General features: G+C 37.8%; 1 protein-coding gene across 1 annotated transcript in view; it reads right to left on the bottom strand.

Annotated features, from left to right (window-relative positions):
• The window catches only part of LOC126473149 (huntingtin), a 516,516-nt gene that overhangs the window by 433,113 nt on the left and 66,780 nt on the right, over window positions 1-16,623 (bottom strand). Inside the window, exon 7 of the mRNA XM_050100007.1 lies at window positions 7,356-7,548. Coding sequence (XP_049955964.1) covers window positions 7,356-7,548 — 193 coding nt within the window. The remainder of the gene's footprint in view (window positions 1-7,355; window positions 7,549-16,623) is intronic.

Genomic DNA, 16,623 nt, shown 5'->3' with positions numbered 1-16,623 from the left:
TCTAGTGATGTTAGGTTAAAATCAATTTTTTGCAGCACAAAGTTCGTAATGTGAACTTATCGTTTGGTGTTACTTACAATTTGTAGCGCTGTTAGAAATCGTAAGGAACACAATACGATAAGTTCTCATTACGAACTTTGAGCAACAAAAAGTTGATTTTAATCTTTTTTTAAAAAAAAAAGAAAAAAGGACATGACAGAATGTAATATAGCAGTATATTATATCTACCACATAATATTTTTATTGTTATGTAAAAAAAGGAAACATTTATTACAAGCCACTGATGATGCTTCCCAAATAAATTAAGTGAAACACGTATGGCAACAAACAAACTGCTTTCAATTGGTTGCATAGATGGTACATACCTCCAAGAATTTAAAGCAACTAAGCAAAAGAGGAAAACAGAAAAAAGACATTATAAAAATATTTGTAAATAAATTTCTTTATCAATATTTAATTAGAAGCATTCATTGTGACTTACTTAAGACTAGACAGAAGCTCACACATAACGTACATATACGATATGTTAATGATAAGCACAAATGTACATGCATCACAAAACAGCTGAACACTACAAGCTATGTGTGAAAAATGACGAGACTGACAACACTGCAAACAATCTGGCAACGTTATTTCGTTCTAACTGTATGAACCAATGTGCACATCTGCTCCAGTCATTCGGTTCTTTTCAACTCCATACAGTCATCACATGATATTTGAGAGCATCATCAGTGAAATTGTGTTTCTGTTGTGTGTTATGAAAATGCGACAGTGGAATTTAGACCAACGTTACGCCATCGACTTTTGTGTTAAACATGGGGAATTTTTGAGTGTGACCTTTGAAAAGTTGAAAGAGACCTATGGGAAACATTGCTCATCAAGAAGAAAATTTTCTTCAATGACTCGAATCAGATAGTACATTGAAGACATACCTCACACAGAGAGATCTTCAACTTCAAAAATTGTTGAGAATGTCAAATGTGTGTGTGTGTGCTGCTGTGAGATCAGACCGACATTTAACAATAAGGATGACAAGTGACCTGTTGTTGTTGTTGTTGTTGTTGTTGTTGTCTTCAGTCCCAAGGTTGGTATGATGCAGCTCTCCATGCTACTCTATCCTGTGCAAGCTTCTTCATCTCCCAGTACTTACTGCAATGTACATCCTTTTGAATCTGCTTAGTGTATTCATCTCTTGGTCTCCCTCTACGATTTTTACCCTTCACACTGCCCTCCAACACTAAATTTGTGATCCCTTGATGCCTCAGAACATGTCCTACCAACCGGTCCCTTCTTCTTGTCAAGTTGTGCCACAAACTCCTCTTCTCCCCAATTCTATTCAATACCTCCTCATTACTTATGAGATCTACCCATCTAATCTTCAGCATTCTTCTGTAGCACCACATTTCGAAAGCTTCTATTCTCTTCTTGTCCAAAATATTTATCGTCCATGTTTCACTTCCATACATGGCTACACTCCATACAAATACTTTCAGAAACGACTTCCTGACACTTAAATCTATACTCGATGTTAACAAATTTCTCTTCTTCAGAAACGCTTTCCTTGCCATTGCCAGTCTACATTTTATATCCTCTCTACTTCGACCATCATCAGTTATTTTGCTCCCCAAATAGCAAAATTCCTTTACTACTTTAAGTGTCTCATTTCCTAATCTAATTCCCTCAGCATCACCTGACTTAATTTGACTACATTCCATTATCCTCGTGTTGCTTTTGTTGATGTTCATCTTATATCCTCCTTTCAAGACACTGTCCATTCCGTTCAACTGCTCTTCCAAGTCCTTTGCTGTCTCTGACAGAATTACAATGTTATCGGCGAACCTCAACGTTTTTATTTCTTCTCCATGGACTTTAATACCTACTCCGAATGTTTCTCTTGTTTCCTTTACAGCTTGCTCAATATACAGATTGAATAACATCGGGGACAAGCTACAACCCTGTCTCACTCCATTCCCAACCGCTGCTTCCTTTTCATGCCCCTCGACTCTTATAACTGCCTTCTGGTTTCTGTACAAATGGTAAATTGTCTTTCACTCCCTGTATTTTACCCCTGCCACCTTTAGAATTTGAAAGAGAGTATTCCAGTCAACATTGTCAAAAGCTTTCTCTTAAGTCTACAAATGCTAGAAATGTAGGTTTGCCTTCCCTTAATCTATTTTCTAAGATAAGTCGTAGTGTCAGTATTGCCTCACATGTTCCAACATTTCTGCGGAATCCAAACTGATCTTCGCCGAGGTCGGCTTCTACCAGTTTTTCCATTCGTCTGTAAAGAATTCACGTTAGTATTTTGCAGCTGTGACTTATTAAACCGATAGTTCGGTAATTTTCACATCTGTCAACACCTGCTTTCTTTGGGATTGGAATTATTATATTCTTCTTGAAGTCTGAGGGTATTTCACCTGTCTCATACATCTTGCTCACCAGATGGTAGAGTTTCGTCAGGACTGGGTCTCCCAAGGCTGTCAGTAGTTCCAATGGAATGTTGTCTACTCCCGGGGCCTTGTTTCGACTCAGGTCTTTCACTGCTCTGTCAAACTCTTCACGCAGTATCGTATCTCCCATTTCATCTTCATCTACATCCTCTTCCATTTCCATAATATTGTCCTCAAGAACATCGCCCCTGTATAGACCCTCTATATACTCCTTCCACCTTTCTGCTTTCCCTTCTTTGCTTAGAACTGGGTTTCCATCTGAGCTCTTGATATTCATACAAGTGGCTCTCTTTTCTCCAAAGGTCTCTCTAATTTTCCTGTAGGCAGTATCTACCTTACCCCTATTAAGATAAGTCTCTACATCCTTACATTTGTCCTCTAGCCATCCCTGCTTAGCCATTTTGCACTTCTTGTCGATCTCATTTTTGAGACATTTGTATTCCTTTTTGCCTGCTTCATTTACTGCTTTTTTATATTTTCTCCTTTCAACAATTAAATTCAATATTTCTTCTGTTACCCAAGGATTTCTATTAGCCCTCGTCTTTTTACCTACTTGATCTTCTGCTGCCTTCACTACTTCATCCTTCAGAGCTACCCATTCTTCTTCTACTGTATTTCTTTCCCCTGTTCTTGTCAATCCTTCCCTAATGCTCTCCCTGAAGCTCTCTACAACCTCTGGTTCTTTCAGTTTATCCAGGTCCCATCTCTTAAATTTCCCACCTTTTTGCAGTTTCTTCAGTTTTAATTCACAGTTCATAACCAATAGATTGTGGTCAGAGTCCACATCTGCCCCTCGAAATGTCTTACTATTTAAAACCTGGTTCCTAAATCTCTGTCTTACCATTATATAATCCATCTGAAACCTGTCAGTATCTCCAGGCATCTTCCATGTATACAACCTTCTTTTATGATTCTTGAACCAAGTGTTAGCTATGATTAAGTTATGCTCTGTGCAAAATTCTACCAGACGGCTTCCTTTTTCATTTCTCTCCCCCAATCCATATTCACCTATGTTTCCTTCTCTCCCTTTTCCTACTCTCGAATTCCAGTCACCCATGACTATTAAATTTTCATCTCCCTTCACTACCTGAATAATTTCTTTTATCTCATCACACATTTCATCAATTTCTTCATCGTCTGCAGAGCTAGTTGGCATATAAACTTGTACTACCGTAGTAGGCATGGGTTTCGTGTCTATCTTGGCCACAATAATGCGTTCACTATGCTGCTGGTAGTAGCTTACCCGCACTCCCATTTTTTTATTCATTATTAAACCTACTCCTGCATTACCCCTATTTGATTTTGTATTTATAACCCTGTATTCACCTGACCAAAAGTCTTGTTCCTCCTGCCACCGAACTTCACTAATTCCCACTATATCTAACTTCAACCTATCCATTTCCCTTTTTAGATTTTCTAACCTACCTGCCTGATTAAGGGATCTGACATTCCACGCTCCGATCCGTAGAACACCAGTTTTCTTTCTCTTGATAACGACGTCCTCCTGAGTAGTCCCCGCCTGGAGATCCGAATGGGGGACTATTTTACCTCCAGAATGTTTTACCCAAGAGGACGCCATCATCATTTAACCATACAGTAAAGCTGCATGCCCTCGGGAAAAATTACGGCTGTAGTTTCCCCTTGGTTTCAGCCGTTCGCAGTACCAGCACAGCAAGTCTGTTTTGGTTAGAGTTGCAAGGCCAGATCAGTCAATCATCCAGACTGTTGCCCCTGCAACTACTGAAAAGGCTGCTGCTCCTCTTCAGGAACCACATGTTTGTCTGGCCTCTCAACAATACCCCTCCGTTGTGGTTGCACCTACGGTACGGCCACCTGTATCGCTGAGGCACGCAAGCCTCCCCACCAACGGCAAGGTCCATGGTTCATGGGGGTATTTCGTTCTAACTGTACGAACCAATGTGCACATCTACCCCCCTCATTTCGTTCTTTTCAACTCCATACAGTCATCACACGATTTTTGAGAGCATCATCAGTGAAATTGTGTTTCTGTTGCGTGTTATGAAAATGCAATAGTGGAATTTAGACCAACGTTATGCCATCAACTTTTGTGCTAAACATGGGGAAATTTCTGAGGTGGAGCAATACATAAAATAAGAGAAAGGCAACCACTCACCTATAGTGGATTGATTCGTGGCCACGGGAGGGTGCATTTGGGAGTGTGTGGTTGTGTGTGTGAAAGCATATGCTAAAAAAAAAGCTAGTGCTCGAAAGGCAGTGTGAATGCAGTTTTCTGTAATGCATCGACATATTGTACGTGACTGGTTGCCTTTTCCTTAGTTTACGAATTGTGAAAATGTATACCTGCTGAAGGGAAGGGAAAGTTTCTATGAATTGAGGGATAGGGGAAACATAAAAAGTAGTAAGAAACAACAGCAGGCTGACAGACATGATACAGATTCAAGACTATTACAAACAGTGATATTTCTTTAACAGATATGGCAAAAATTAAACTTATATACACATGCGAATAAAGTTTCTCAACTGTGCACAAAACAAACTTGCAAATTATAGAAGATAGACCACTGGTCATTAATAATTTTTTGAACTAGTTGTGAATAGCAGCACAGTGGTCATCACTCAAGTTCATTAAAAATGATGAAGTTAAATGTTTGGCAAGTCAAGGAAATTATGGAAGATACCACATAACCAAAAACAACAAGGTGCACATATGACAATTGCCACACTTACTCCTAACAATAAGAAAACCCACTTCTATGGGAATAAGATTGCACATAAACAAACACATGAAGCAAAGTATGTGACTTGTATTCTGCAGCAAAAGAAACATCTTTATATGTCGTAAACGTAGAACAGAAACAGTGGTTCTCCAATTACCGTCAGTTTAACAAATATTTTATTGACAGGAGTGCACATTTAATTACAAATGCCATAGTACAAAGAAGAAGTGCCATAAAAGTTGAAGTGATGTTGGAACTCTTGACCACACCTCTGTAACTCATTTCATAGCACTCAACTTTTAAGATGGGACAAGTCTCATACAATTTAGTTTGGTACAATCTTTATCAATTACCTGTAGTTCTGTAGGAGACTGCTTAAAACCTAGCCAAATACAATAATAACTTTTTTTTAACCATTTCCTCCTAATAAGTAACACTGACACCACACACACACACACACACACACACACACACACACACACAGCATGGCTACATTGTGTCAGCTGCATTCTGTATGAACATAAACCATAAGCGTACACAACACTGAGCTTAATACTAACATTTAAATCTTTATTACAATTAAAAATCAGAAAACTCCCAGCTCAGATAAAAGGAGATTGTGATGTGATAGGAAATGTGAACAGCATTAGTTAGTATGATGACAACACACAATAAAAGCCAAGAAAAAAGTAACACTTCTGGAAGGATGCCAAATATCTCGGAATACACTGAGAAGAAATTTATGGATGAAATAAGGTACATATTCAGGCAATTTATGTAGTCCCAAATCCTTTATTTGAAGGAAGTACAGGTACTTGATAAAAAAGACAATGAGGCAAACTGGAATTGAACCACAATACAAAAGTAACATATGACACCTAATACACTGTTTCTAAATGAATGGCAAAAAGTATAGCTAGTTTTCTCAAAATTTTTTGCTTTTTATTTAATGCCCTTTGAAGACATGGTTACCGGAGATAGACCAATAGCCCATTATATCCTGGTGATGGAAAGAAATGTATTTTTTTTTCCTTTTTCTTAAAAAGGAAAAAAAGATCTTGGCATTCAATTTAACTGTCACAAGCACAATGCGAAAATTAAAATTTGGTTGCTGTAGCAGGAAATATGCACAAGTCTTCTCCAACACATTCATACATCCACTGCATAATTTTTCACAGTTTCCCACAAACAAGGGGAGTTCTTTAACTTAACACATTTGACTAGAAATACTGTGAATATTTGACATATGTATGTGTTCAACTGAAGTGCAGTTTGTTTCTGTGTTTTTCATGTAATTCAATCTGAGTTGTGTGGCTTGAAAGCACTGCAACAGTGAAAAGAAGCAAGGTGACTGTTGTTAGTAACGTGGTGCATTTGCTAGAGAAATCAGTGAAGAAACTTAACAATTAAATATTGACAATGTATGGGCATAATGTGTCACTTCATGATACTGTGAAAGAGAGGAACAGGTTTTCCACTGTGGTAACAAATATCTGCAAGATGCACCATGAAGTGGCTGTGGTAGAATACATTTTCAAAGCATCTGAATTTCTTCCTATTCAGTATGTTACATTTATGTGGAGTAACTGCAAATATTATGAAGCAACACTGATTGTTCACTGTTCAATCTAGTGGACCTGTTAAACTTCTACAAGATGCTTGTCTTTTGTTATTGTATACCTTGACTCATTCCACATCTTTGAAGGTGCTCCCACTGCATGGGATCTACAGAGCACGACAAATGAACAGTTAATCAAGAGCAAGTGAAGGTACAAAAGACAGCAGAGACACTGAATGAAGGATGGAGGGATACCAAATCACAAAACCATGCATTGAAATCACACACTGGAATGCAAAAGCAATAAACAATGATCTGTGAAAAAGAGTGTAAATGGTTAACACAGACCACTGACAATTCATAGTAATTATATATAGTGACAAAGTGTAGTACCAAATACGAGATGAGGAAATGGCTGTAAAAAAAAGGAAGCCAAATACAATCAAAAGGCAAGGCTGTGGAAATTAGGAACTACAGTAATAATGACTGAGAGAAAATATTATAATGAAGAGGAGATGTAAGGACAGGAGTTGGTTGAAGTTTAGTTTGCATGCTGTAAAAAGTTCAGCTGAAGGATAAACAACTTCGAACAAATTTCAGAAATGGAACCACCATTCAACACACTTCCAAAGTTCAGCAGAAACTTACTCAAGGAACGGCGAGACAGCTTCTCGAGAGACTCACTCGGCTGTATGTGGCTCCGTCGTATGCCTTCAGAGGAAAGCAAAATGGCAAGCAAATCATGTGGTGGATCCTGCAGCAACTGATGAAGTGTTTCAAGAGCACCATTAATGACATTATGGTCTGTGTGGTTTGTGTAATGCAGGCAAAGTTCATACACCTGAAGGCAAAATACCATAAATAAATTACATTTCAAGTACAATAAAGATTACTGAGTACAATTACTTTGCAGTTGTACCACAATACATTCATATCATTCTGCACAAAAAACAATTCATAAAATATCTTTTGAGGTGAGTCAATTAAAATAATTTATTATATTCTCTTCACATAATGTTTTATTGGAAGTTTAAAAACATATATGAGTCTTCAAGAGAATCACATTGCTCTTCCTGTGCTTAGGAAATGGTTACATGTTTTTAGTTGGCATTCAGATAAAATATGTTAACATAACCAACTACAAATAAAATGGATTTTAAAAAATCACTTAAAACAAATAAAAAATAAACTCTAAGTCTTTTGTGCAGACTACACAGCTAAAAGATTATGGTGAACAAACTTTCAAACTTGTAACAGTAATATACATCTCAGTAGTAATTTACATAAACAATACAGTCAGGATCCATAAAGTATAGTGACGAGTTGCACATTACTGATTTGAAGAAGCCTAATTTTTGTCCGGTGGTGTTATTTTGACAGTGCTTATCACACTCCTGCTTACTGTCCACATTTTAAGTCCTAGATGCCTACATTAATCAAGCCGCCACAAGTCATTACCCTTGATAAAATTTAGACAGCACTTCGTTTGGATGATACATAAAGGGTCATCTATCTGCATTTGTCGAATTAAACAAACCTATTCCCTATGATCCATGGACCCTGCCAAAGTAGGGTGGCTTGCATAGCCCTGAAATACAGACAAAGCTGTGGTTCCTCAATAGAGGCAGCAGCAAGCCAAAAATTGCTATGTCGGGACTGAGATAGTCATTTTTTTTTTTTTTTCGAGAGTATACAACTCTATTATATGGCTTAATGATGTTATCCTCTTTTGTAAAATATTCCTGAGGAAAAATATTGCCCCATTAGGATCTCCCAGCAGGGACTACTCAGGATGATACCATCAGGAGAAACAAAACTGGCATTTTACTGGTCAGAGTGTAGAATGTTAGATCCCATAAACAGGTGATGTGATGCGTGTTGCACCGTGGTCTTCAGTCCAAAGACTGGTTTGATACAGCTCTCCATGCTATTTCATCCTGTGCAAGCCTCTTCATCTCCAAGTAACTATTGCAACCTATACACATCTGAATCTGCTTAGTGTATTCATCTCTTGGTCTCCCTCTACAATTTTTACACCCCACACTTCCCTCTGATACCAAACTGGTGATCCCTTGATGTCTCAGAATGTGTCCTATCAACTGATCCCTTCTTTTGGTCAAGCTGAGCCACAAATTTCTTGTTGCCCCAATTCTGTTCAGTACCTCCTCATTAGTTACATGACCAACTCATCTAATCTTCAACATTCTTCTGCAGTACCACATTTAGAAAGCATCTATTCTATTTTTGTCTAAATTGTTTATCGTCCATGTTTCACTTCCATACATGGCAACACTCTATACAAACACCTTCATAAAATGACTTTGTAAGACTTAAATATACATTCGCTGTTCATCTTCAGAAATAATTTTCTAGCCATTGCCATCCTACATTTTATACCCTCTTTTACTTCGGCCATCAACAGTTATTTTGCTACCCAAATAGCAAAACTCAAGTACTACATTAAGTGTCTTGTTTCTTATCTAATTCCCTCAACATTCCCTGATTTAATTTGACTACATCCCGTTATCCTTATTTTGTTTTTGTTGATGTTCATCTTACATTTTTCTTTCAAGACACTGACCATTCTGTTCAAGTGCTCTTCCAAGTCTTTCGCTGTCTCTGGCAGAACTACAACGTCATCGGCAAATCAAGATTTTTATTTCTTCTCCCCGAACTTTAATTCCTACTCCAAATTTTTCTGTGGTATCCTTTACTCAGGGTGTATACGCGGACAAGGAAAAAAAAAAGCCTAGATTTTTCCTGGAACTCCCGGTTAAAAATACATTTCCTCCCGGGTGAAAATACACTTTTGCCATGTTAAGTGACAGTATACTTTCCCTCGGAACTGTAAAACTTATCCTCTTATAGGATATCGTTTTATACAGCAGCGTAGAATTTCCCGGCACTTTAGAAAACGATATTCAGGGGGAAAAAAACACGTTTTGGAAAGATCTTTGACATGCAGCAACATATACACTGCATATTTTCGTATTACGATAGTATAAATTTTAATTCCACCAACAGGAAAAGTTAATGGTTTAAATTAATATACATAGTGTTGCTACAAGAAAAGCAAAGCTTTCGCATATAATATTTGTCTCTAAGATTAATAAGCTACAAGAGAAGCTAAGCTTTCACATATAATGTTTATCTGTTTAGTGCATGTTACACTTTAAGATACATCACACAAATACGCCAGCAAAATTTTTAATACTGACATAAATCTCTAATCTTCTGGGCTCGAAAGTCTTCTAAATGGCTCGTCATCAAAGAGTTGACTTTTAAAAGAGACCAAACACTGTGATTTAAGAAATTCATTGTACATTCTCGCACATAGTTCATCTTGCGTAAAAGGAAATTTACTTTCAAAATAACACTTTCCGAACAACAATTGGCAACATTTTCCTGTGATCTATTAGAAATAGATTCATTTTAGCAGTTGCCAGAGAGCACACCAAGAGGCGTCACCGCACTTGCACAGCTATGGTGACGTAGGAAGCCTGTATGTTTGTACACGTAAAACATTAAGAGATCTTACATTACGTCATAAAAGAAACAAGACATCAGAGGATACTCCAAGAGCATCGGAATTTCGTGAATCATACTATAATTCATAGATCGCCTTAAAGTGCACATTCATATGTCCAGATTCCCAATGACGTAGGCCTCGACCAGATATGAAGCAGTTCAGTGTGATTTCCGGGACGTGCATTTTCTTGGAGTACCAGTATTGTATCATATCATGTTTGGCTCTTTATAATGGCATAATGCCATATGTGCTAGAAGATGAAAACACGTCCCTGAAATGCAGCGAACAGTTGAAACTAGCCAATAGTGTGGAATAAATTGACTGCCTCAGAAGGAAAGCTTAATAAAAGCCAAATTTATTTATCAAACCGCCAAAAATAACTTCTTCATTGTTCTGCAAAGCGATTAATGCTTGACTATTAGAAAGTTGGAAATAAAATAAAATCTAAAACTAGTAACATAATTAACCTTCCGTAATTATGTGAAAGTATTGTAATTCACTTGATAGCTCCCAGCCACAGAAGTCCGTCTGGTTTTCATTTGACGTGAGAGCAGTAAACAAAGGGGAAACAGAAAAATCACTAAATGTAAAAATGGGTCACATGGAGACTACACCCTCCTCCTCCTCCTCCTCTCCCCCCCCCCCCCCCTCCCCAATAACTCAGACTGCTCTGCATATCAGAACATCAAAAATTAAAAAACGACTTTTCAAAAATAAGCTCATTTTGTAGCGCACATCTTTCTGAAGAGTCTGATACATGAAACATATATCTTCGAAGAAATGTAAGACACGTTATTTGGTCTTAAGTGCGCAGTGCAGTGCCACGCATCCTTTTTAAAAAAAAAAAAAAAAACTCGCAATTAATACTGGATAGGATTATGTGTAACCAGGAGGACAAGAACTCTTCAGAAAAACTTGACTCTCTATTGTCTATTAGCTAATCTTGCTCTTCTGTGTGACATAAAATTAAACATAGGACACCTAAACCAGTAAAGACAAGAGACAGGCAAGACAGTACACATTTCTTCAAGCCTTAGGTCCTAGCGATTTCTCTCTCTAATCTTGATACAGCTTTACATGGCGGGCTTTCCTCTCTGCAAAGTTCATCAAATGTTTTGCTACATGAGAAATAGAAATGTCGTTGTCTAATACTGAAAAAGCTGTTAATACAAATAGTACCCAAGACTGGTGTGATTTCTCGATCTGATTACGTCATTTTGTCACTGTGTGCTGGAGAAAACAAAATAGGCCTCGCTAATGTTGCAGCAATTGTAACACACACCATATATGCGAGACTGTTTTGGCAATAACGATCATTTTTATAATACATCAGATTATAATTCACAAAGTACCAATACGAAATACCTATTTGGCCTACTACAAGCAAAAAGCTTTACGTTAGGAAATAGTTTCACATTTCATTCATATGCTCCAGTTTCTCACACACGAGACCGAAAAGTAGTAGAACGAAATTTTTGTATAAATTTAGAATCCTCATATTCTTCCATAACTTGTGTGATGTCCCCGTTTCTTCTCCTTCCTTGTTCTAACAAACAGTCTAGTCATCACTAATTGTGTAACTTTTCCTACCACTGTCAAAACTCATTCTCCGGTTAACTTCACTAATCCTGCCACAATAACCGGTTTAGTTATCCCGTGATTATTCTCCAGTTGGCACTATTACGTGTTCGTACAATGCGTTTTCCGCGCTACTACCAGAATGGAACTTAAGCAGCTGCTAGCTGGGGACTACAACTGAGCTTTTCTAGTGTAGCGATCTGGCCAGAAAAATTTCTGTCAAAATTTCACTTTCTTGGATATACCGAGAAGATAATACGTATTCCTCCTTACCTATTAGTCATTTAATTCCACTCTGGTAGTTTGAATCTATGGATTTTGCTAATGATTATAACAATGCTGAACATTCGCAAACCGAATCAACCACATAAACAAGCAGCAGTTGGCATTCACCGGTTCAGCTTTATTCCACTCAGCTCGTATAGCCCCACCCCGTTTTGTCTGCAGGAAAGTTTATTTCTAGATGTGACGAGGATTCCCCTGGCAGAGACACCACATACACTATGCTCGAATTCAAAAACCAACTTATAATTCATTCAGAAATCAACTTAGAACGTGTTCAAAAATCAGCAGGGGTGCGTTTCAAAATCATATGAATAATCAATAGACTGACATGTGCTAGATGCTAGGTGCTTTGTGAAACAAGGTTTTTTCCTCAAGAATATGAATTTGCCCCCTCCCCCCAAAATTGCCACCCGGTTCAGATACCAGGGTTTGCCCCCACTCCCCACTAGATCCGGGCCTGCTGCACACGTGTGAATCTGCCAGCTTGGGCGCGCCAGTAAAATTTTTCCGGGTACCATGTGGCTGGTTGCTGCTACTGCTGCATACACAACTAACAGTCACATTTCTGTACCCACAAGCGGGAGGAGGTACTGCTCATACGCTATTCAACTGCGCGTGTGCATGAGCCCACTCGCAACTGATTAAATGAGTCTAATGTAAACAGTTGTGACATCACGCTCATCAAAGGCAATTTGTTGTTATGAAGCACTGCATAGTCTTCCAAAAGCCTTTGACACATTTTGCTATTGGCAGACGCTTGTACGAGCACTGTGTTATTTTATATGGCTCATTTCCTTTGCAATTTAAGTTTTATTTTTGTTTTTTTCTCTTGTTCATGTTTCAATGCTGCAGTATTATTCTGCAGTAGTGGGATACAGTAATATCCTTCGTTAGAGTAACAGTTCTTACCAGTCAAAATCACAAAAATTTAACTGAAAACTAAAACAATGAAAATTTCCCGGAATTCTAAAAAATTCCCGGGTTTTTCCCGGTTTTCTCCCAGATGAAAAAATTCCCGGGTTTTTCTGGTTCTCCCAGTTGTCCCAGGTCATATACACCCTGTTTACTGCTTGTTCAACATACAGGCTGAATAATATCAGGAATAGGCTACAATCCTGTCTCACACCCTTCTCAACCACTGCTTCCCTTTCATACCCTTCGACTCTTGTAACTGCCGTCTGGTTTCCATAAATAGCCATTCGCTCTCTAAAGTTTACCCCTGTTTCCTTCAGAATTTCAAAGAGAGTGTTCCAGTCAACATTGTCAAAAGCTTTCTCTAAGTCTACAAATGAAGGTTTGTCTTTCCTTGACCTATCTTCTAAGATAAGTCTGTAGGTTGAGTATTGCCTTGCACGTTCCTACATTTCTCCGGAATCCAAACTGATCTTCCCCAGGGTCAGCTTCCACCAATTTTTCCATTCTTCTGTAAAGAATTCATGTTAGTATCTTGCAACCATGGTTTATTAAACTGATAGTTCAGTAATTTTCACATCTGTCAGCAACTACTTTTTTGGAATTGGAATTATTACATTCTTCTTCAAGTCTGAGGGTGTTTCACCTGTCTCACACATCTTGCACACCAGATGGAAGAGTTTTGTCATGGTCGGCTCTCCCAATGCTATCGGTAATTCTGTGGAATATCGTCAACCCCAGACGCCTTGTTTTGAGCTCTGTCAAATTCTCCTCACAGTATCGTATCTCCCATCTCCTCTTCACTTACATCCATTTCCCTTTCTATAACATTCCCTTTAAGTTCATCTCCCTAAAACAGAATTTAGAAAGAGAATGGATAAGCTGAAATTAGATATAGTGGGAATTAGGGAAGTGTGGTGGCTGGAACAACAGGGCATCTGATCAGGTGAGTACACTGTTATACAAAGAGACAGTCAAATGAAAATTACACAGATAGAAAAAAGTAAGTAAACTGCATACTACTTCAAAAGTATTATCATAAATTTCAATACATTTGTCCCACTGCTAGACATGATGGTCTGTGCCTTCACGGAAAAATGTTTGTGGATGTCTATAGAACCTCGAGTGTAGCCCATTGTGCACCTCTATGTCCAAAGCAAATTGAAGGCCATGAAATGTCCTCCTTCAGGGCACCAAAATATGGAAATCACATGCGGAAAGATCAGGTCTGTATGGAGGATGTGTAAGGGCTCTTCAGTGCAACTTCTGCAACATCTTAGCGATCCGAAAGCTTAGAAGTTTAGTAGTCTTTTCATTGTTTCTGTCTACGACTCAACGCCTCCACTAAGTTGTGAGCAGCAAGCTATCCTTTTCAAATTGTTGTTATTCCATCCTGGACTTCCCAATGTTTGGAATGTAATACTGATAGTGAATATATGAACTGTCTCAATGATAATACCTTCCCCATTTGATTGTTCTTTTATTTCCCTCATCTCCAGAAAGAAATGAAAGAACAGTCAAAGTGCTATCATTTATGCAATTCTAATGTCTGTGACTCTCAAAAATAGGAAAATTAATGTGCGAGCACTGGGAAAAATATTTAAAAGAGTTGTACAGTAATAAAAAATCACACATAAAGGTGAAAGAACTGAGAAAACAACGAACAAAAATAATAATGAAGCCACTATCACCAAAGATGAACTTCAAAAAAACTCTGAGGAATCTGTGGAATAAAAAGGCGCTGGACTTAAGTGACATACCAGCATGACAGATCTGTAATCTTTATGCTGCACATAAATAAGTAATACTGGAGCTTACAGAACAACTAAAATCTAAATGTATAACAAAGAAATATCATTTTAAAGATTTTATAAAGGTTTTGACCTTAGTATCTGCTTTTAAGTTTTTGGGAAATTTGTTAGGAAAGAAAAACTTCCATGTGGAAGTACTTTCCTGGCACAGGGAAGCATTATTCACATCAAATAAAAGTTTCTGTTTTATTTGGTATAGTACTCATGCTCCTGAATATCACTTTTTCCAACATAATGTCCTTACACACTATATTTATTATGAAGAACATAAGAGTTTCCACAATTATGCACATGGCACAAGTGCAATATCAGGTATCTCAAAGAGTGGTTTACAACACTTTCCAGGTTTGCACTCAGATATAATTATGAAAGTCCTTTTTTGTGACTTGAATGTACTGATATCTGCTTTTGAATTTCCCAAAATGTGATCCCATGTTTAAGGTGAGAATGAAAGTAGACACGACAGGCACAATTTCCTGTTTTTACTGAGCTGGTCTTGCTAATTTTGCATCAGATATATTATATACTTATTTCTCTTTAAATTGCTTTGCAATCATAAAGCTAAGAATTTGGTTTGCTGCAGATAAATGGGATGCACATATTCTTGTTTAGAATTTGTGAAATCTTAATGAGATTTTTTTTTTTAACTGTTTATTACAAGCTGATTATTCTGTGCCCAGCTACTAACTGTTTTGTCACAATGTTTTCCAATTGCTGTAAATATTTTCACAGAATTGTGGTGTCATCCACAAATTAGTTCTATGATCTTCAACAATCTCCTCCTGCATGGCTGTTTCTCCCTCCCTTCCTCCTCCCTATTTTTGTCATCATGAAAGAAGAAATAGCAAAAAACGTTCTTAGACGTATTATTGAGAGGTATGGTGTGAATCCTCTCTCTCTCTCTCTCTCTCTCTCTCTCTCTCTCTCTCTCTCTCTCCCACTTTCAAAATGACAACACATTCAGTTCTACACATGTGGAGGTACTAAATGAATGATAAGTTTATACATGGAAAGATGTTGTGTCACAGATAGGTACAAAAAAATATTGTAAAAAAAGTAAGCTTTCAGCCAAAAGCCTTTCTTCCAAATTAGGCCTCAGCAGCCAGAGAAAGTGGATTGTGTGTGTGTGTGTGTGTGTGTGTGTGTGTGTGTGTGTGTGTGTGTGTGGGTGTGTGTGGGTGGGTGCACGTGCGCGTGTATATTGTCTTTTGTTTAACAGTTTTTTTGTTGTAACTATCTGTGACTCAACAACTCCGCTGTTTGGCAAGTGGCAAGCTATCCTTTTCATATTACTGTCATTATTCCATCTGGGATTTTCCAGTGTTTGATTTTTCCACATGAAGTTTGTTATAAATAATCCACTTTAGTTCAAATGGATGTCACTTAATTCCAGTATGATGGACGTACAGAAATTATGGGCACAGTGTCAATGGACTATAAATCACACTCTGGAGAAACATGGGCCTAGTAAATGGATTACGGATGGAAAAGACCCACTGTGGTTTAATAACAAAATTCAGAAAATGCTGCGGTAAGAAAGACTGTTGCACTCTCAGTTCAAAAGAGAACCCGCAAATGATGATAGGCAAAAGTTAGTAGTGTCTCATGCAGCATAAAGTAACTACCACTATCAAACCTTAGCAAAATTCTTTGCCAGGAACCTGAGAAAATTCTGGCCCTACATACAATCACTGACTGGGTCGAAGGCTTCTATCCAGTCACTCACTGACAAGTTTGGTGGGGCATTAGAAGATATCAAAAAGAAAGCTCAAATTTTTAATTTGTGTTTAAGAAATCATTC

Source organism: Schistocerca serialis, chromosome 4, assembly GCF_023864345.2.
Source record: "Schistocerca serialis cubense isolate TAMUIC-IGC-003099 chromosome 4, iqSchSeri2.2, whole genome shotgun sequence".
NCBI lineage: Eukaryota > Metazoa > Arthropoda > Insecta > Orthoptera > Acrididae > Schistocerca > Schistocerca serialis.
The sequence above is the reverse complement of the archived record's forward strand: the minus strand, read 5'-3'. Positions and strand labels throughout refer to the sequence as shown.